This window comes from Leptinotarsa decemlineata, unplaced genomic scaffold (genome assembly GCF_025532065.1).
Source record: "Leptinotarsa decemlineata unplaced genomic scaffold, Ldec_3_MD MMD2_tig00000218_RagTag_RagTag, whole genome shotgun sequence".
Lineage (NCBI taxonomy): Eukaryota > Metazoa > Arthropoda > Insecta > Coleoptera > Chrysomelidae > Leptinotarsa > Leptinotarsa decemlineata.
This window is the reverse complement of record NW_027412545.1, coordinates 2,023,611-2,047,353: the sequence shown is the minus strand read 5'-3', so window position 1 is coordinate 2,047,353 and position 23,743 is coordinate 2,023,611. Positions and strand designations below refer to the sequence as shown.

At 33.6% G+C, this 23,743-nt stretch overlaps 1 protein-coding gene across 1 annotated transcript; it reads left to right on the top strand.

The window, feature by feature from the left end:
* Positions 1-870: 870 nt before the first annotated feature.
* On the top strand, positions 871-23,715 carry Eip63F-1 (Ecdysone-induced protein 63F 1). Its single transcript, XM_023164511.2, has 5 exons — positions 871-1,229; positions 1,286-1,328; positions 13,341-13,484; positions 16,775-17,035; positions 23,512-23,715. The coding sequence occupies exons 1-5, from the start codon at positions 1,200-1,202 to the stop codon at positions 23,535-23,537; spliced, it is 504 nt and encodes a 167-aa protein (XP_023020279.2). The 5' UTR covers positions 871-1,199; the 3' UTR covers positions 23,538-23,715.
* The last annotated feature ends 28 nt before the right edge of the window (positions 23,716-23,743 follow it).

Genomic DNA, 23,743 nt, shown 5'->3' with positions numbered 1-23,743 from the left:
AGTGGTGTACTTTGAAGTTTCGGAACAAAGAATTTGTCTTAACACCTCGTCAGCACCTTTTTGCAAAACCAAACACTCATTTCTTTCATAACATTATGATTTTTTGTTACCGGAAAAGACAAATCTGCTCTTGTCACGATGTACTTACACGAGTACACATTTATACGTTAATCCTAGTTAGTTAATCCTAGCCATAGAAACTTCATTTGAATTGAAAAGGGACTTCTTTTTTAATTTTTTTGGAAAAATGTATAAATTCAGTCATAATTTTATTTTTATATGCCGAGTAACCTAAATCGATTAGTATTTTCTTAATTTTGGTAATCAATTCAAGTCTTTGAAACTCGATAAGACTGATATAAATGATAATTAAAGGATTTGGTAGTTTGTATTTCATATAATTCAAAAACGTTTTCAAATTGCTTGGAATAAATAGCTATGAATGTCATGAATAATTGCTATATTTGAGCTGTATCATTTTAGGTGACTTACTGTATATGTCAGTTTTCCTTTTTTTTGTAACCATATCCACTCTTGAACACACAAAAGTTATACGGCCATTTGCCTTATGAATTTTAAAATAAATATTTTGTTGATTTTTTCTACTTCATTGGTAGCATACTGAGAGGGTAAGCATTTTCCAAAAAGACCTCTATACTTTTCACAAAAATTTCTTAGCTCAAATCTATTATTAGCTGCTTTTACCTTTTTTCCAGTGAAGTGTATATCTGTCCTTCGCCTAGATAATCAAAACAAATTTAGTATTTTCAGTTTGATGAAGATTGAAATTGTGATAAATTTAATTCCACCGACTTATCATCTCTTGATAAGACCTAATTCGGCGACAAAAATGACTATCAGTACGCAGAAATATTTATCGATATGAAGGTTTTCCATGAGCAATTTTATGGTGTTATACAGCAAACAAACCGTTCTTAGTGATAATAATGTCAACATTTGACAAATTCATTGTTGTTATAGAAGCGACGTTGTAAATTAATCTTTAAAATGTTGTAAATACATTAAGGTGAAATAATTTTGACTGAAATAAATGTGTCACTGAAATTTTTGTAGCTTTGGCACACGATCATGTATGTTGAACGGTAGTCTATAAACAACTCTTGAATGTAAAATGTGTATTTGTTGATATTGATTTCGATATCATGTGCTTTTGAACATTCTATTAATAATTTCTACTAATGGCTAGTTTTCAATTCAACCGAAGAAGGGTTAGTGAAGTTGATTGTGTGTAAACGTTTTAACTGGAATTTGTGTACTGTTTCAGAGTTCCTCAATCAAAAAAGAATTTAGCGAAAAAGAACTTGAAGGTGAGTAATGAAATTCTTGTTCTAAACAAATATCGAGTGTAGTATGAACTTACGTTTACTAGAAACTTGATAACATAATAATACATTCAAAATGACTACACTGTTTTTTCTAATATGATTCGAGTATTTCATTGCGAAATTCTTATAGGTATATACCCACAGTTGGGATACTTGATACTAAAATATGTGGAAGGAGCAGTTCAAGGCAATCTGATATTGAATATCTTGCATATCTTCAAGAACGTGGAGGGGATTTTACAAATAGAATAAGAGAAAAGTGAGGTTTTTTAAATTTGAAAATCAATGCTTTTGAAGATATTTAAATATTCAGAACACGTGGTAAAATAAAAAGCTGCAGTGTAGTTATTTTAGATGACAAATCGGGTTTAACTGTTCTTACAGATGACGTTTTCAGAGGAATGGGTATCATGCTCATATTTTTTTCTAACATATCTGAAACAACTTTCTTATTTTTGAGGTATCGAAAAAATCTAGAAAAATTCAATAACGAAATTATAAGCTGAACCTCATTTGAAGAATCAAGCGAGTCTTTCGTAGTCATGTTGCATTGTATTTTCATTTATTGATATTGCCATCAAATTACAGACCAATCTCGATTATTCCAATTTTTGCCAAATTATTCGAAGTCATCTCAAAAATCCAAATGATATCTCATTTCGAATCAGAAAATCTCTTTGTTCAAGAACAATTTGGTTTCAAAAAAAAGCATTCAACCACATCGGCTATTGGTAGAATGACATAAATAGCGAACAAAGGTTTGGAAAACAATGATTTTATCTATGCAAATTACCTGGACCTGACAAAAGCGTTTGACTGCACATGATATTTTACTCAAAAAACTTCAATATTCACGAAGAAAGTATCAACTTGATAAAATCTTACCTAAAGAACGAGTCCAGTTCGTTCTCTTCCGAAATAAATAATCTTCCCTACCCAATATACAATATAGTGTCCTCCAAGGGTCCGTTTTAGGACCACTGCTCTTTCATGTGTTAATAAATGGCCTGCCCTATTCATCTCCACTATCAAAGTTTATAGTATGTGCTGATGACAGCACGTTCAAACATTCAGGAAAAAAATTAAGTAACCTGAATTCCACAGTTGAAACTGAAATAGAACAAATAGAACCATGGTTCCTATCGAATAAACTAAAAGTCAGTGAATTGAAAACAGAACATATGCTTGTCAGTATGAGAAATACTGGCGAAATTAGACTCGCATCCAAGTGTACCAAATTTTCAGGTGTTTACATTGACGAAAAACTGATCTGGCAAAAACACTGTGAATTTTTAGGTAATAGATTATCGAGCTTTAGTTTCTTACTGAGAAGTCTTTCAAAAATCATGAACTTGAGTATCTTACTCACAGCCTATCACGGCCTCATACAGGCCTCCATATCCTATGCTATTTCAGTATGGGAACACTCTAGCCATTGATCGCAAATCTTCAGTATACACAAAAGAGCATTGAGAGTTGTTTCTGGTTTGAAATATCGAGACGACTGTAGGGACAAATTCAAACAACATAAACTACTCCCAAACTCATGACCTACTCGAAATCGTTAAAAAATCCAAGCCAATTACCAGAGGCTGCCTATTAGGCTATACAACGCCCTACCTGCGGAAGCCAAGGATCTTGAACTCAATAATTTCAAATTAAAACTCAAACATTTTCTTTTATAATACGCCTTTTATGATGTAAATGAGTATTTCAATGGTATTCTTACATTTCAGAAAACCTCAATTATACAAATTTTGACCTAATTTTAATGACTGTCAGACTTTTAATGTGTGACTTTATCTCCTATTACAAGCTCTTTTGTACCTATTATTTTTGTAATTGTTTTATGTACAACTTGAAATGACTTGTGTAAACACCCTTGTGTCCCAGCACCAATAAATAATTTGAAATTGAATTTGAATTTGAATTCAAATTCAAATTGTCCATTTGAGAAAGTGTTTCTAAATATTTCTCCAAATTGAGTAGTTTCCTCTGAGAATATATTCATATTCCTGTGGTTTTCATGTATATAGTTAGCACCAGTTAGTTCATTTTCATGAATAAAGGCTAATGCCTTTATTCATGAAAATGGGTAACCATGTTTTATTGACAACATTTTTAAGTTTTAGGATTTCGATTGATTTCCTACCTACCGTAAAACTATATTAGATACACAAATTTAATACAGTTTAGTACAGATTATTATACTTATCGATCTTCCCGTGGTTCTAATATACACACTACCAGAAGGGTAAAGTATAGAGTAGAGTAGATGTGTTTCTTCCGGTTACACAAACTCGAAAAATACTTTGAGAAAACTGAGTGAATGGTCAATGTTATCGATGCTGATGAAAATTTGAAGACAAATGTTTCAGCGAAACTTCGAATTATACCTGGAGAATGAAAGTTCTCTATATAAGTGAGATTTTATATTGTAACTTTTTTGTGTAGCGGTCCTGTGGAAGATATTCGTTTCAATTCCATTAAGAAAGTTTTTGAAATTCAAACAAAAAGAGTGAAGGCAATTTCCGAAAGTAGTTGTTTCAGAAATGTTTTTTTTATAGTTTGTATTTGAAAAATACTTCTATGCGTGATCACACATCTTTTTGAAGAACTTTCCTTCTTCGGAAGTTTCCCAATTTCTATATGATGCTGAAGTAGTAGTACCGTAATAGAGAAACGCCATTATTTTACTCCTGTTTGAAATAGAATTACTATTATCGTTAACTGTCTTGTGACACGCAATTTAGTTATATAATACATGGTCAAAAGTGAACGGAACTCTTGTTTTTTTTTTTTTCGATGTCAACGGCACCGAGTATTATGGAAATCAGCCTCGTGTTCTGAGTACGCTTCTGTCTCTGTATCTGTAGAGTAGGAAGGGTGAGTGTAGGCCTCAGCACTTAGGCCATATGTGACCCATCGTACATCCTCCCAAGGAGTTGTCTTCCTAGGTCATCGTCCATCCTGTTCTTTCCAGGATGGTGGACAGGTCTCTGGGAGACATCTTCTTTATTTCGGCAGCAGTAGGCCAAGACTCGCCGAACACACACTCTCTTATTGACGATAACTCCGGGCATTCGTATAGGACATGCCTGACAGTGTCATCTTCCTGTTCACACATCCTGCATAGAGGTGTCCACTAGCCCCATATTGTAGAGGTGTTTCCTTAGTTGACAGTGGCCAGTCTGAAATCCTACTGTCAAGCGTAGATTTTTCCTGGTCATTGCCAGATATTTCTTCAGCGTCAACTTCCCAGGGTCGCCAAGGGTGATCCTGGCAAGATTGCATCCTTTGATTTTATTCCATCTCTTTAGGGATTGAGCATGGGTGTGACGTTTGGCTAGTTCCGCAATTGTCGAAGTCATCAAGCCGTAGGTGCCACTGGGTTCCAAAATTCTTATTCCAGCCGCTTCCTTGACTAAAGAGTCGGCAATGCGATTACCTTTACTCCTGTCGTGTCCTTTAGTCCACCTCAGGATAATTTTATCTACCGAGGCTTTGGCTGAATCTTGGTGACACTCTAGTACTAGCCTTTTGGTAACACGTCGTCTGTGCACTGCCGTCAGTGCACAGACGACGTGTTACCAAATTACCGACGTGTTATTTTTTTCCAGAAATTCCTTTCCTAGTTATTTCTGTTTAGTTCTGTTTGAGCCACGCTGGTATTTTACCATTCCCCACTTAATCCGTAGGATCTGGAGTACACTCCACATCCTAAGCCTCTTTGGTTTTTGAGCCATCTGTATATAAGCGTATTGCATTTGTAGCATCTGAATCTGTGTTCTGTTTTATTTGTATTTTGTAGGGTTTATTAAACACAAACCTGGGTTCAATTGCATCCCTGGTTGCCTGAAGCAGATGTTGCGCAGTAAACGCAGTAAGCGCTTCTCGCCATAGGCTCAGCCTCAATAGACCGATTCCCACTTCGAGGTTTACACCAGCAGTGCGCAATCGTAACATGGTCATTAACGCAACCTCCTTAAAGTAAAGGTCCAGAGACGTCAGGCCAATACTTAATTCCATTGCCGCGGGTGGTGTTGTTCTCATGGCTCCTGTGATGTTTAAACAAGCCAATCGCTGAATTTGATATAATTTTTGGATGGCCGTTGCTTGTAGAACTTTCGGTCCCAATGCAATACGTTAACATAGGTCTTATTATTGTAGATCTAGATGACCACAAAAGGTGAAAGACCCCATACGCTTATCTTCATATCTTTCTAAGCATTGTGGCTATTCGAAATATAGCAAAATCAATGCACCTTCAACCGGATAAAATTCTCGCGAGGAAAGTATCTGGTAAAAGAACCTAGGTACTTCTTTGGATCGTGAGTCGGGCACATTACTACTTGTGCTGATTTACCGCTACTGTAGTCTTGTTACCGGAAAAACTATAACCATGAAACGTGGAAGTGATATTCAGTACCCATAATCGGAAGTATTCTGACTTAAAAGTATTTTATAGAAATCATTACGGTGCAATTAGCTCCCAAATATAACGATGTATCATTAACCTTAACCTTGATTGGCAATTTATTTTTGAAAGGTGGTTCTCTGGAACATTTCAATTGCTAATGAATAACCTACAAAATATTCAAAACACCTGGATGTGGGCCAGATTATTTTTAAAATTCGAATATAAAATTATTCCTGATGTGTCAACAACAAATTCGCAAGTTATCACAGATCTTGTTTGAATGTCTAATATTTCATTAATGTAGGCATACTTGTATTACTTGTTAAATATATCTATTTCTCGGTTATCATACCGTTGACATATCTGATCAGTTTGATAAAAATTATTTCTGAATGAAGTTGAGTACTCTACGGAGTACTACAGTATTTTTGTCCCCGACAAATGGAGAGGTTAAATCAATGACAAGGATAGTTTTGAGAGACAACACAACAGCAGAACTCGATCTTAGAATTCAGTGAACATAGTAAGCAAATTATGGAGAATACTGTTTTACAAACCTTCATTTGTGGGTGAACTAAATGATTAGATTATTGTACAATCTAAAGCCTAAATCACAAATAATCATTAACAAAACTAGAAAAATATGGAATTAGAGGTAATATCTCAAAGTATTTTGAGTCATATCTGTCAAACAATCAACAAAAAACTAAAATAAATGAAGCACGAAAAAATTCAAATCAGAAACAAAATAAAATACAGAAAAATGTAATTGGTTAGGATCAACATCATTTTTATGAATGATATTTTAGAATTCCTAAATAATGACAATAAGTTTCGTCAAATCACTAATGTAAATTTTATTAATGTCAAGTTACAACTATCCAAAATGAATTATAGAGTCAAGTAATCTGTTAAATTGGAGCAAGCCACCAATTCTCAAAAACATTTCGATTCTGAATGTTGAGAAAACGGATAAAGCGGTGAGAGGGAAGAGGGGATAGGTGAAAGCACTCGAATGACCTATAAATAGTCGGATCTCGGAGGAATAAGTCACCCGAAGACGATTGAGGATACTAACAATTGAAACGTCTTGTAGCAACTTGGTTTGAAATCTTTTAATTTTTATTTTTCATTTCTTGTTAATATTTTTTTTAATTTTGATCTCGTTTTAATAGTTCAATTTTTTATTTTTATTTTTTGGTTGTTGCTTGTATTTTATTTCATTGTGATTTAAGTTTTTTTGTTTAATATAATTGTAATTTTTTCAGCTAATCTTTTTAATTTTTTACAGATTTTTTCAGGGATTTCAATTCAATTTATATCATATTAGACAATGGAAGTCCGAACTGATGAAATGCAAATATGATCCCATTTAGAACAATTTAACAAGGAAATACCAAGCACAATTAATCTGTCAAATAATGAACTTGAAGTTCAGAACTCAACAACATTTCCTCTCCATATTTTCTAACAGCAAAACGTTCCTATCCATCGTTGATTCATAAGAAAATCAATTTACCAACAATAAATATAATTAAACAAAGTTTCAGCTAAATTAACTGAATATAATTTTCATAATATTATCGAAACAAAATCTGTGACATGAATTTTTGATTAACATAGCTTTTTCCTTAATGAATCAATTTCAATAAATCATACATGATTGTTGAGTGAAACTCAACTCAAATTAGTTAAGAGTTTACAATATTAGCGCTCATAAATGCACAGACAGACAGCGATCAATTCTATTAAATGTATTGATTATTTTGAAAAAAGTTAAATCAAATACGTTACAGTAGCGGAGTTGTTGATTCCTATACAGATGAAAAATTACTGCAAATTACAAATTTCGAATCCTCAGTTAAATTTGTTGCAATACTCAATACAATAGATATTTATTCATTATCCAGAAAAAAAGTTATGTGAGCAATTTTCAAAGTGAACTTTCGTCAGTCAGTTCGTGAAATTTTCAAAGCAAATGATATTTATGAGAGTGTGGTTGGTATGCCTATTATCACCAGGTTTAGTGTCGAGTACTAATGGACCAGGGTCGATCATTTTTGAAACCAAAAAAAAAATAACAGTAGGATGAAACCCATTTGAAGAAAAGGACGGGAATATGATAAAAATGAAAGAAAAAATAAATTACGGCCGATCTGATTTCGGAAAGTCGGAGGGGGTGAGTTTATCTCGATTTCCGGAAGTCCTATGGAAAAAAAAATCGACAAAGTTGTAGTTAATAAAAAGATCTACAACTTTTATGATCACAATTTTTTCACATAACCTCAAAATTTATGTGAAAAATTCAAATAACCAAGTTTTTGGTTTTTTATTTTTATCTTTTTCAATGAAATTCGATGAAAACTTACCTTTTTATGTCCCAAATACACTGTAATTTATTTGATTCAAAATATTTATTTTTTCGCCTTATTTTGACTCAATACCAAAAAAACACCCTAATATACATTACTATGGTAAATGTGATACTTCATTCTGATGAAGTTATTAATTATAGAATTCTTAAAAACGTTAATCTTGTTATTTATAAATACCTTTTCTTGAATTTTAGTCACTTATCGATAAGTTTTTGTCTCTTTGATTGCATTAGATTCGACAAACCTTTCCAATTCTAGTTTATCTTCGAAATCTTCAAGACCGCCTCTTCATCTCCAATATTATTTCCAGTCTGCATTGGTCTTTCATCTGAATCATTAACTTTCTCGTAGGTTTTTTCTTCTATATTGAAACAATTTTCAGAACCATGACAATTCAAGCATAAATTTGTGCATTTTAAGCCATGTTTTCGACAGCCACATTTTGAACTGTTACATCCAGTTTCACAGCTGCAGCAAATAGTTTTAAGCAATACTTCCGGAATTAATTCATTTTCTGTAAATTTGGGCATAATAATGCCACGTTGATGTTGCTTCCAGCCCAATCTGTTGCTGTCAGCTCGTTACCCAACCAAGTTTGAAGCTGATAATATGCCCTGTAACAATTTGTTCAATTGTGATCCATTTTTTCATATCTTCTTCACTGGCATCTTTCTTAAAAAAAACATTGGCCAAATTTGACAAATTTTAAGTGTCTAATAATGAATTTACGATACTTTTTGAAGGATTTATGTTTGAAACTATAAGACTTGAAAAATAGATCCTTTACATTTCCAGAACCTGGTTTGAGAAAATAAATGTCATGATTATTTGAATTTAATTAATTTAAAAGGATCAAAAGATCAATATTTTGACCCACAACAACGACAGTTTTATTAGTATCTCTGGCAATTTCTATCGAGGTCTTAATTATGTCAGCATCAGCATCTTCTTCTACTTGTTTATAGGAAAACCCTTGTAACTGTAATCTTTTCATTAAACTTTTTATTATTTTGCCCTTGTTTTTCTCGTTAGATAAAAACTTTTCTTGCAAAGATGGTATTTTTGTATGGTTTTGGTTTCTGCCAAATTACTTTGTGCAGTAAAAATCCACCCTCGACGACATGCACTACGCAGTCAGAATGCGTTGGTCTTTTCACACCCACAAATTATTCGTAGAGTTGAGATTTTACATTTTTCCTGAGGCCATTTTCTCTGAAAAGTGACGGTGGAAAAGGTGCAAGCTCGTGTTGTTAATAAGTTTCCATATCTTTTTTACTGTAGATCGTTAACGATATCATTTGAAATAGCAATAATGGATCGATGGCTATAATATCTCCGTTTACTTTAGCGGAAGATTGAACCGTTTTTAGAGACAAGACTTAGTTTTTCCTCTAAAATTTTATACTGCCAAAATTCATTCCAACAATAGCTTGCAAAACAGCAATAAATAGGCATCTACAAATATTATTTAAAGAAGATTCTACAACTCATCTCAAAATATTGTAGATGTCTTATCAAATATCAACCTTATTGACCTATTTGTTTGTTAATTATAGTAGTACCTATATTCGATTTCAATTGAATTTGAAATAATTTACTTTTTAGAAGGTGTTAAGAGTGTTCCATTTAAATTGTCGATCAATATATATATATATATATATATATATATATATATATATATATATATATATATATATATATATTTGATCAAATACAATTTACACGGAGGTGTGGCAATTTTTGTGAGAACACACATTAAATTCAAACGCCTGAATTTAAATAAATATAATGTAGCATTTCATGCTGAGTTTTGCGGAATATTATTAACTGAACTTAACATCGTTTTAATAACTCTATACAGATCTTGTGCCCGTGGAGATGTTCATTTGTTCATGAGTAAACTTGAAGAGTTATTATCGGATCTATCAGAAATATATAATCAAGTAATCGTTTCGGGCGATTTCAATATACACTTTGAAATCGATAACAGTATTTCGAGAGAAATTAGAAACCTTGCAACTTCTTTTGGGCTGGAAATAACTATAAAAGAGTACACCAGAATTGATCCGAGAACCGATACCACTTCTTGCATTGACAACATTCTTACAAATCTCGACTCTTCATTGTACGATGTTGGGATATTAGAGACATGTTTATCTGATCACCGAGGTCAATATATTAAAATTATTGCACCTTCCAATGATAGTCCTAAAAAAATTTTATTTCGTCAAGTTACAACTCTTAACTTATCCAAATTCAAAAAATCAATCGAAAACTTGGATATGAATATATTTCATACTTGTACTGACGTCGACATCTTATCGCAATATTTAAATAGTTCCTTACAATATCAAGTTACAAAAAATTTTCCAATAAGGAAGACAGCCAACAATAACTGCAAATCACCATTGAATTTTTTCAATCAGGAACTGAAAGAAATCGGAAACACATTGAATGCATTGAAAGTAATAAGTGATTCTAGTAATTCGACACAGGATAAAGAGATCTTCAAAGAATTCAAGAAATACTATAATTGCTCGCTTGAAGAAGCAAAACGTCTGAAATATGACACCTACATTCTTAATTGGAATAATAGGGCCAGGGATACATGGAAAATTATTAACCAAGAAAGAGGAAAAAAAGTTCAAATACCCACCCATCACCTAATTTAAACGCAGAAGAGTTTGTTAATTACTTCTCTACTATTGCCAAAATACTAGTTGATCAACTGCCACAAACAACTCACTCAGCAAGAAACTATCTAAAATCAATACCTGCTAATACAAATTCATTCTTCCTAGCTCCAACCACACGCAACGTGGTCATAGAGGTAATAAATGACATGAAAAAATCGAATTGTTTCGATATTTATGAGCTGAATAGTGTGATGTTGAAAGAAATAGTGTATATTATCTCTGAACCCATTGCTATACTGTGCAATTTGTGTTTCAGTCAAGGATTTTTTCCTGATATTTTCAAAAAAACGAAACTTATTCCAATTTTCAAAAAAGGTGACATTGACATGTTGGAAAATTATCGTCCAATATCGATTATTCCCATTATTGGCAAGGTGATTGAAATCATAGCTAAGAAAAGATTAACTGACTACTTTGAAAAATTCAAATACTTGAATGAACATCAATATGGATTTAGGAAAAACCGCTCAACTATACATGCTGTGTCGAGATTGGTGAATGATGTTGTGGATGCTTTTGAAAAAAGGAAATTCACGGCATCTACCTTTTGTGACTTGAGCAAGGCAGTTGATTGCATATCACATCAAGTTTTACTTGAAAAACTTGAATACTATGGTGTAAGAGGAGTCACAAACACATTTTTCAAATCTTACCTCACAGGGCGTAGTCAAACAGTTCATCTGAACTCTGTACCCTCTTCATTTCGGGATATCACGTGTGGTGTACCTCAAGGATCGGTTCTAGGACCACTTGTGTTCATTATTTATATCAATGATATATTTGATCACCTTAAGTTTGTGAAGGGGCTTTTATATGCAGATGATGCTACATTTTATTTCTCGGACTCGAATCTTGTCAATTTGAAACAGAAGGATGAAACCTTGATTGAAAAGATCGATGAATGCTTAATACCGAATGGTCTGACACAAAACCAATCAAAAACACAGAAATTGATTTTTTCTTCCAATTTTTCATCTAACAGTAATCAGTCTGTGAAGCTATTAGGTATTACTTTAGACCAGTCACTTAAATGGTCCCATCATATTGATATTCTTTCGAAGAAGCTGGCTTGTCAACTCTTTCTCATGAGAAGACTGAAAAAATCTGTCAGCACAGATATACTCATGATTTCCTACTTTTCTCTTGTCCATAGCCACCTGACTTATGGAATTTTACTTTGGGGTAACTCTATCCATACTTCCAGAATTTTTGTGATGCAGAAACGTGCGGTCAGAATCATTGTAGGATTGGGTCCTAGAGATTCATGCAAATCTCATTTTATAAGATTAGGAATTATGACAGTTCCCTCATAAAAATTGCCACACTTTTTCCACAAATAGTTCAAACCATAATTATAACACTAGGCATGGCGATTCTCTATTGAATAGGAGGTTTAGACTAGGAATATCAAAAAAAAATTCGCTCGATTTGGATATATATAATAAACTACCAGCGGAAATTAAGAAACTAGGACCAGCAAACTTTAAAGCGACAATAAAAAAATTATTAATGCAAAACTGTTTTTATTCGATTGACGAATATATGAGTACGCCAACTACTGAACTTTTGAAATGACTTGTATATTTTTTATGTATTAGTTTTAGTTGTTTTACGACAGTGTATGTTTCTATATACATGTATATATGTGTGTATATGTGTATGTATATGTGTATATATGTGTGTGTGGGTATATTTATATGAATTTTTCAAGAACACGAGTGTGAATATGTTCCTATTTGACTTGCTACAAATATTTCATGTATATAACGTAGCCAATAAATATCTATCTATCTATATATATTTAGCAACAAGTTGCTTCCATTGAAATTTCATTTTCTGCTAGAAATGGACAATAGAGACGGTTTTGGAAAAAAATATTTAATAGCTTGATTTTCTTCCAATGCTTGTCAAATTCTAAGCACTCTTGGTCATTTCTCTGGTTTTTACTATGATGTGTCATAATTTGTCATAATTCATTCCACTATCTATTTTTGTTTAAAAAGTTCAATTCAACATAACAAATCTGATGTTCTCTACTTCCTCATTCTCCATATGTAAACGGAGAAGTAAAAAATCAAAAATACTCCATACTGAATTTTTAAGGAATTGGACTAGTGTTGGCGAGATTTTTGCAGCTGATAAAAACTTTTGCATCCATATATTTTTCATATTTCTTCGTTAAAAGGTAGTTGTTTCAAAAACAGATGATTTATATAAGTCAATACTCTTAATGCTCTTAATGATTTGGGTTATCACCCATCCAGTATCTCATACGTGGCTGAAAGAAATCAGTTCGAGTATTATATTTATACGAGTATAGTATTTTCAGTGTTTACCGAATTAGCTTTTGGCTGGAGGTTGTACTCGAGTACCGATTTGTCGATTTTGTCGTACAAATATAAAATGTCAATTTAGCATATGCGAGTATATTTTAATGTCCAGCTTGAAACTCATTCGATGCTACAGTACAAAACAAAGAAAGAGAACAAAATAATGTTTTCAGGACTGAAGACAGCTTTCCAATTATTAGACAGAAATCAAGATGGAAAGGTTACACCCGGTGAATTCAAAATAATGCTGAATAATTTGGGTATTGAAATAAAATATCAAAAGGCTGAAGAAATTATAAGAAGTGCAAGCCATTCGGGTACGTATAAAACGATAAGATGAATATAGTTGTGGGAGGCATGTGTAAGGGTAAAAAAAGAACTGGCTCACACATATTTTCCTAAGACTTCTTAAAATTCAAAGCCTTAACAATTTTTTTCATTACGACGATTCTCATTTTGGGATATAATGTCAATTATGCTTTGCCTTTGGGCTTTCATTTCATCTAGTTGCCTTTGATCTTTCAGGATTGATTCTTTTGTCGATCCTATAGATGGCATCTTCATAAGTGTATATGTCATCGTTTTCACTTCCTTAGAATTTTTCTTTATGAACAGTTGTGTTAAGCAATGCATTTGTAGTTCACTGAGGAGACATATGACGGTTCGAAATGGCGTTGTTTGGTGTGTGATTACGAATGCTTTGTCTTTAGGCTCTGGTTTCATCTAGTTTCCTTAAAGTGAGAAACAGAGGAAATGAATCCCGTTCGGCGGTCGATCTTGATTCTTGTTCTTGCAACGGACCATTTCAGGGACTCTTGTTTATATTGTTATTCGAGGATTGAGTCTTCTGTCGATCCCATAGATAGCGTCTCCGTACAGAGAGTTCCTTCATTTATTAGAAAACCAACTTGATAAAGGAGAATTATTCAATTTCATCTGGTCCTCAAGCAAATGTTACCAATTCTTGAATCTATCATCAGTTTCTAAATATTCCAAAAGATTCAATATATCCTAGTTGTGGAAGAACTGATGCTTTTTTTTAACAAAAGGTAAGCACCACAGGAATATCTTTAAGAACGGTGTCTGTGCAAAAGTAGCGATTCACATTTGATTTGAATCGCTGGAGATTAAATCCATTTGGAAAAACGTTCTCAGGAAGTGTATTCGACTTAAACGCAGTTCTTTGAATAAAAGAGGTCTCAAACAGTAAATTTCGAGGTGTACTTAGTTGAACCGCAAAACGATGAGCAGCCACAGTCCATCGCGTATTTCTGATATCTACCGCTCTTGATGGAATCAACTGTGCCAAGTCACTTGAACACTTCCATGAAAGTATTTATAGAAGAGAGACAAACCCCCAACCTTTCTTCGATGTTCCAGACTATCAAGGTTGCAAGTGATGTTCGCGTCTCCAATCTTTTCTGGATGGAATCCACCAGCTTCAGGGTACGCTTAGGGGCGGAGATCCATACATGAGAGCATTACTCCAAAGATGATCTCTGATCTAAGCTTTATAAAACATCAAAAGTTGCTGAGGTGTTTACAGTTTTCTGGTTTGGAACTGGTCCCAAGCTTTTGGGAAGCAACCTTTGCAATTCCAACAACATGATTGTGCCAAGACATATTGGTGTCCACTTTAACCCCCAACAAACTTATCGAAGCACGAAGCGGAATTGTCTGTCTTGACATTAGTATATCCGGTTCGTAGACATTATCTTTCTGGAGAAAACCGATGCCTAAGTTTTTGTGTCATTGAATTGAACCTGATCAGTTTCACCCCAATTCGAAATCACTTCTAGATATGCAACCTCCTGCTGCCGATGAAGATGTACATCCGTAGCCGATGTCCTGGAATCCAAATGGAATGACGAGACAAGTGTGCTGTCGTCAGCAAGGCAATATATTGGATTTTGTTTTTTTTTCCAATAATTCGTTGATATACAATAAAAAGGGGGTTGGAGACAATATGGATCCCTAGGGAACACCAGCGTTGATGGTAAAAGTTTTCGAGAGATATCCATCGACGGCCACTTGCAAGAAGCGTTCTTTCAGAAAGCTGGAGAGCCATACTCAAAAATGATCTGACATGCCACACACGATCAAAGGCTTTAGAAATATCAAGCGCAACAGTTCTTGACTCTCCATGTTTCTCGATTGCGTTATTCCAAATATGGGTGACAAACGATAGAAGACCAGACGCCTTGTTGATATTGAGCTGTTTCAAAATTCGCAAGGCGTCTGGTTCTGATGAAGTGCCCGTCATCGTACCTATAGAGTTCGCAAATGAACTCGCACCAGTATTTTGCAGACTTTGCCATAAAATGGTTTGAAAAACTTCATTCTTTTGAAGAGTTATTCTCATTTGATCAATATAGTGTTTTGGAAAAGAACCGTAAGTAACTGATCTATCCTGAAGTTTCATCTTTAGTTCATCTCCTGGTGATGCCAACTTGGTGAAACGCGTTTCGAAAAAGTATTGCAGAACTGTTATGTTTTCGTTGGATTCGGAACATTTATGTGTTGTATAACATATTCAAGAATAAATTATTAAAAATTTAAACTTCCAAGGCTAAACGATTGTTTGAAAGATCTTTAATATCGAGATTTTAGAAGTGTTCAAACAGGAAAATGAGAACGAAAAAGGATTTGAATAATTTATTTAGCACGTTTATAAAATGGAAAAAAATATATTTTATCTTGAAGTAGATTTTCACTAACTGAGAAAGAAAGATGAACAATTTTCAAATAAACAATATTGTACAATAATTAAGTGAAGTATATTTTTTCTCTTAGCGCCGTTTCTGAGCCAGAATAGATAATACGATTTTTGATATTCCCAGTAAATGTTTACACACGTAGACATATAGTCAGTGATTAAGTTGAAAGGATCATTTAGAATCATGCTCTTTTTTGTATTAGACTTCCAAAACAAAACGTTTTGTAGGTTTATAGATTACAAAACAATGACTTTCAATGTTATATTATTAACATAGATCAGGAGGAAAGAGAAAATGATTTCACAGGGAATGAAATATTCGGTTGAGCTTAGTTAAACATAAATGTAATGTCAAAACAATGACCGAAAAGGAATAGCAGAAATTGTAAGAACAGTAACTTGTGAAGAAACCAAACTATTGTGACCTGAAATGGAAAGGAATTCATAATAAGATAAACAATAAGTGAAATTTCAATTATATGTCAACAATAAAAATATGAAATGGGTATATATAAAATATTCAAGATGAGTCATGAAAATACACAAAAAATAAGAATATAATTGACCACTTATTGTTTGTTTCAGGACACAATATTTTTTTTCACAAATTAGCGTTATTCTAATTTATTACTATTCTTTCTTACACGATTTTTTGACTTACTTTCGAACCGATTATTTTTAATATTTTTGATAACTTTAATATTCAATTCAATTTTATTTCATTTGTTCATCCATAGACTTCGTAGTAGTTAACACCAATTTAAACAATGGAAGTCCAAACTCGTAAAATTAATTTAATAAGGTTATGTAAGAAAACCTAAATGTACGAGTATTTTACTTCTGCCCTCTATACTGATTGTCAGTTACTAGTAACTTTGTTTTCTTCTCCAGGTATTGACATAATTGATCAAAACGACTTCTTGAGCTTCGTCAAAACAATTCAGCAAGCCACCCCAGGACCAGAAGATGAAGATTTGACGAGGGATCTAACAGCAGCTTTCAAAGTTTTCGATCTAGATGGAGATGGATTCATTACTAGGGAAGAACTCAAAGTCGCAATGGAAATGATAGGTGAAACAGTAACTGACGAGCAAATCGATCAAGTAATAGTATTGGCCGATACCGATAAGGATGGTAAAATCAATTACGAAGGTACATGAGACAAAATTTTCATTTAACAAGAATATAAATGAATGATAACGTAGTGTTCAAACTTATAATGCCTGCCAACAGTTTATCATTATGGCCTTCTTCGAGCCACAATAATGATTGTTTTGACGATTACTAGGTAATAGGTACCGTAATAAAACGAAAATAAGACTTAATTTTTTCCACATTGTATGAAACAACATATAACAGAAAAGCCTGAAGTGAAAAGTATACCCACCTACCCTGAATGTACATCTGAAATGATAATCTAATAATAATAAACGTTTTCATTGCTACCATTAGGTTAGGTTAAGTTTGGTCCAAAGGTCCACCGCAACCCGCAAGGGTTTATTATGGCTCACACCTATTCACCCTCCATCAAATAAACCCATCTTCTTAACGAAGCCGATTAGTTTGTATGATTGCTTGATTGATAATATGTTAATTGTATAAGAATAAAATTTCTGTTACAAACACAATGTCATAAATAATTGTCAATACAAATATGAAGTATAAGATGTGAAGTATAAATGTATAAAATGTAAATGATCAAAATAAAATATAAACTATATAAACATACATATGCAAAGGTTACATGACAAGAACTAGGACAACGAATAAAAATATGTTTTTCACACACAGTACAATCGCAGTTTTATCTCATTCTAAATTACAGGGCATCGTCAAAATATTCTTGTAGGTCATAATAGGCTTTATCACTTAATAGTTTTGAACATTTCTTTCTGAAAATGATGAAAGGAGTCTCTGATTTCATTGGGAGTTGTCTTTCAGGTCAGATGATAAGAGTACGGCTCTGCCGAACTCTAAAAACCTGATTCGGTCCCTAGGGGGGCAGGCACACAGTATATGCTCTGCTGTTTCATCATTTTCCAAACAGAGGCGACACACACTGTCTTACGACAGTCCGAGTTTCTGCATATGATGATTCAAATGACAGTGACATGTAAGAAGGCCTGTTAGACATCGTAGTTCATCCCTACTGTAGTCCAACAACTGTTTAGTATCAACCTTCGAATGGTGAATAAACGTCTTGGAGTGAGCCAATTCTGGAATATTCTGCCAAGGTCCGTAAATATTCTTGCCATCCAGGTGTTCAATGTTTTTTTGGCAAAGTGTAAAGCGATGACAATGACAAGTTCTGGTCCGATGGAGCTGCTTGCAGCACCCTCCTTTGCAAGGGAGTCAGCAGCCTCATTGTCCAAGCCAGAGACAATCTGTTAAGTCTTCCTATCGGGGAGAGTCGTTTTTGGCAATTTGCTACCAATTTAGACGTTGCTCGGTAGGAGCCAACAGCTTCCAACGCCGCTTGACTGTCCGAGAATATTTTTATCGACTTGTGTAAGAGGTTGGATTCTTCCAATTTCTCTGTACACAATTCAATAGCGTAAGTTTTCTCTTGAAATACAGTCGCATAGGTTCCTAGGCAGGTATATATCTCTGTCCTGGGTCTGCGACTACAACACCTTCACCAGAACCGAAAGGTGTTTTTGATCCATCTGTGAACCAACAACTATCTGCTCTTAACATTTCCTTCTCCCGGAGGATCCAGTCCTCTCTACTGGGGAACAGTACTTTATAAGCCAGTTCGTAGTTGACAGTTGGAGGCATAAAGTTAGAGGGCATTTCCTAAATGCAACAGTCTGTTGCACTCTGCATTAAATTGATCTGGGCAATTGGCAATGTGCACAAGTCTGTATGCAGTCCATCTAACCCCTCTCTTCAGAAAAAGGTGGAGAAGAGGTAGATCAAGAAGGATCTCCATGTCCGCTGACGGTGTGGTACTGATGGCACCACTGATGGCCAGATAAGCCTGTTTCTGTGAGCCAGAGAGCTTCGTCTGGGCCGTTTTCTGTAAAGCCTTCGGCCACCAGGCAATTGCACCATAAGTGATCATTGGATTCCAGTGGATTTGTTTGGGACCTAAACTCCCAAGTTTTACCACAAATCCTTCGACATATTCATAGGGACAGTCCTTCTTTGTGTAAAACTTTTTCCAAGTGAGCGTTCCAGGTGAATTTTTTATCAATTGCTACCATTAACAATAATAACAAATGTACAAAAATTTGTCATTGTTCGTTTTTCTATGTTATCAAAACGATAGAATAGCACTTTTTCACTCAACAGTATGATGGGACTAGGTGCAGTAACTAGTCCCAAGAGAGATAAAAGTAAAATAAAACAAAAACATAAATCTGACACCAATGATCACAATCCATACATGACAATGGAAATTAGTAAAAACTAGTGATATATTGTTTAAGACCCATCTAACAAACGGTCTCTGATCTTCGTTTTGAAGTAAAGACAAGTTACAAATGCTTCAGTTCACCAGGAATACAATTACAAATTTTTTCGATATCATGGGAAAATCTGAAAATATAAAGCAAGGTTTGGTGCATGGGTATACCGGACATTCGCGTTGTCAGCCTCGGAAGGACTTCGAATTTTTATGAGTAGATATAAAGATTTCTTTGTCAAAAAAATATTCTGATAGAGGACGCAATAATGTGGAATGCACAGACAATCACTCACTGTTACATGACATCTAGCAATGATGTCAAGTAAAGAAATTCATCATTGATATTTCTATTCTTGGAGCCCTACAGCGAAGGAGCGTTAGATTACCTCTGCCGGCTGAGATGTCACTTGTATGAAGAGTCCTCCTAAATGTTGCCTCACCTCGAAATGTGTGTATCCATTAGTGCCGAAAAGATGTATAACTCCAATTTCAGTCAGTCTTTTCCTAGGTACTCGTGGGACCTCTAGTGGACCATGAAATAATCATAAACTCGAACCTGAGTCTACGAAGATGATAGACGTCGACTGAATGACCCCTGTATAACAAAGGATCAAGAGAAGGGGCTTCTCAGTTCTCCATCTTCTGAACTGAGATCAAAGAACCCCAACACCTTGGAGGCTAGGTTGTCAAGCCAGAAAGTGACTTATTGCCACATCAAGAACGGGATATCTTGATCTGACTTGCACCAAATTTATGAGCAGCAAAAGCAGAATCTGCGTCAGGAGAGGAAACAGTAGGTCCTGCAAACGATTATGCCAGAATGATTATTCACCCAATCCAGAGGAGAAAAAGCCCTATACGGCTGAATCTAATTCGTTTACTACTTTTTTGATATAAAAAAGATGTGAAGTTATTCAATACACAAATAGTTAAAAAACAGTTCATCCCCGAACAATAATGACAACAATAATCATGAATTACTTACTATATACATATTTACACATATACATTTTTACATGTATGTTATTGTCGAATAACTGCGAATATCTGAGTTTTTCGCAGATATTCGCTGTTATATTCGTACAGTAATATTTTCAATATAGCATTTCATTGTCTGTGAAGGACGATGAAGGCTTTGGAGGGGCTATGTTCAAAATCAATCGTATAACTTTGGTTAAAGAATACCCGGCTACATTTCGTTGCTTGTCCTCAAGTGATAATGTTATAACATAAACAACTAATTGCTAAATGATCGAGAGCATTAAACATTAACTGGTGATGCTTCGCTCAGGGTATACTCTAGTCTGCAAATGTCGAAAAATGCTCAGGTAATTGATTTGTTAACAGGCTGTTAACAGACCGAATCCCCTCAATGTGGCTCACAACAAAACGTCGTGAACAAAGGTCTATGTAACCATAATTTATAAACCCCAAAAAATTAAAATAAAGTTAGAATAAAATTATGAACACGTTTGTAATCATTTGCTAGTGGAGGAAACGCTCGATATTTGGATCAATAAATCGGTAAAATTTTCCTAAAATCTCATAAAATTATGGCATATCAATATTATGTTAAGAAAATAAAAAAATTATTAAATATTAATGAACTGCTAAAAATGAAATTCATATGATATGAAATAACTAAAAAATGCACCCATAAATCCCATCACATTAAATCTTTGGGAAATAAATACCTACCTATTATTAATTATCTGGTTATTCATTATTATAACGTAAAATTTATGAGAAACAGCAAATAGTACGTAAGTAGAAAGTACAGGACCTATAGATTATTTTACGATACACAAAAATTAGTATGTAGTAAATTGATAGTTCTACAACTATCAATTAGAAACTTTTTTTTGTATTTTTGAATGTAGTGAACAATTCAATTCGCTACAATTTCATGAAGAGATTGCACTTTTTAGCATTTAATTATGCCTTGAAAATCTTTAAATTATTTTCTTGGATTTCTATTTTATCATATTTTTCAGATTGCGCAAGGTGAAAATATACAAAGAAGGTCGATAAATATGTCACATTCTTCATAGTTCATATTGTAAACAACAAGTGTTGTTTTTTTATACTATTTATTTATTGAATATATTTCCAATGAAGCTGCCAGACTGTGTGGTCTACCTATGAATGAATCGAACCGACAATGTAGCTCTTTAGTTTTCTGTTACGTAGTCCGGTCAGTTTAGATATTCGAGCTACCTAAATTCCCACCAAGCTGAAAATCATTGAGATTGTTTAAAATATGATTAAAAATAAAATTTTGAAGTTCTTCATCTTTCTTCTGTATGGAAAACATTTTATTCAAGGTCAAATGTAAAAAAAATTAGTTTTTCGCGATTTTCAGCAAAACGATAAGTTTTATTATAAAAATATTTCAGATAAAAATTGTAGATCATAAAATCATCTATAAAAAATGTATCATCACTTTTTCTCCTACGAACCACCGTTTTTGAGTTATAACGATTCAAAAAGTTGTAAAAGTTGTAGTCGTCATAATATGCACACGTTTCCACGCCACCTATGGAGTAGTGTAATTAGCGCGTTTTTTTTGACATGGTTTCCCCAGTAAGCCTATTCCAGTTGTGATGCTGTTCAATTTGAAACTATTGCAAAATAATGGATATTAGCAGAGATTTAAAAGCTAAAAGCAATCTAGGTTTTAAAAAAGTAATGAAGTTTAATCGTCCGAGTCGTAACTTTCAAATTCTTCTGCTTGTTCTTCCTCTTGATCTTCTTATTCTTGTTCGTCTTGTTTTTTTCTTCTTGTTCTTCTTCATATTCATCCTGAGTACATGTAAACTGCGTTAATAGCGATGTATCGCATGTCGCCTCTTTGGAATCAAACGGATTCTCCACTGTTGGTGATTCAATATTAGGCACGACAGGTCTTGACAATGTGTACATGTTAGAAAACAAAACAGTCCGGCTTTTTTGCAACCACATTTAGCACTGCACCCCTTTTTGCAGTTGCAAAAAATTGTGTTCAGCAGTTTTTCTGGCACACGAGGAAGTAAAGTTTGGACTGGTTCTAATGAATTGTTGACCAACTTCCAACTCCAGTCTGTAGGGTCTAGCTGACAACCAAGCCACACTTGAACTTGGTAATATACCCGAAAAAGATGTTGATGAGCAGCAACTGAGGTTGGAGGAAGACAAGGTATTTGTACTTGTTTTTTACTTTTGGTATTTTTAACGAAACATGCACATCTATACTTATCTAAGCAGGTAGTTTTTTTAGGAGCTCCGTACATAGAAAGAAGAAAGCGAATGCCGTTAGTGATAATTTCTTGTCCAGTTGAATTACTATTTTTAAAAACTTCAGTACATTGAACTAAATTTTGTTTCTCAAACATTTTGAAAACTATTATTTTACCCCTCCTGTAAAATGCAGATGTATCACAGCTAGTTATTGCGTGTAAAAATAGTACGTGATTTTGACACTTACTTTTTGATGCATATTTTCCGATTAATGTTGAGCTTTTCCTAGTTTCAAGAAGAAAATAGTTTTTTCAGTTGGAGTTCAAGCAGTGAGTAATACGAGTAAGTCTACATCTTCACCAACAATAGTTGTATTTGTCAAATTGAATTGCTCTATTGCTGTTTCAATTATCAATACATCAGCATCATTATTAGCTAATTATTTTATATATATATATATATATATATATATATATATATATATATATATATATATATATATATATATATATATATCCCACTCATGCATATTATGACGATTACAACTTTTACAACTTTTTGAATTGTTATATCTCGAAAATGGTGGCTCGTAGGAAAAAAATTATTGATACATTTTTTGTAGATAATTTCATGATCTACAATTGTTGTCTGAAGTTATTTTTAATCATATTTTAAACAATTTTACTGATTATCAACTTGGTGGGAATTTAGGTAGCTTTACTCTTATTTTTTGGTCTAATTTGACCGGACTACACATACTCTCTTCCAATAATGCATTTTGTTGCGGTCTTGAGGATAGTCTAATACTTATGGTGCCAAATCTCTGTTGTTCTCAAAAAGAACAACTTCTAAATTTATTTTGGGAAAATACTTGGATAAATAAAAATTCCATCACTTTTCTCACTGTTCTAAAGATGGTGGCACTTTTTCGGAAGGTAGCGTTCCTGCCCATTGATATATATTAGAAATTCAAAGAAATATGACAATTAATTTTTTTTTTCAGAATTCGTCAAATTGCTGACTTCGTGAAAGGAAAAAATTGAATACAGGTATTATAATGTATAGGTTTATTATTTAGAAATAATGCATGTTGAGAATGATGAGAAAGATACTATTCTAGTATTTATCATAAATTAACATGGCTGTGATCTTTTGCGATCATGAGATCATTGCGTTACTGACTGAGAATAAATAGTATTTAGCAACATGCGAGTATTTTTATTGATTATAGATTG

Coding starts and splice junctions, on each gene's coding strand:
- Eip63F-1 (XM_023164511.2), top strand. CDS start 1,200: ATGGCTAGTTTTCAATTCAACCGAAGAAGG. Junction 1,230..1,285: donor TTCAATTCAACCGAAGAAGG/GTTAGTGAAGTT, acceptor GTACTGTTTCAG/AGTTCCTCAATCAAAAAAGA. Junction 13,485..16,774: donor AAGAAGTGCAAGCCATTCGG/GTACGTATAAAA, acceptor TTTCTTCTCCAG/GTATTGACATAATTGATCAA.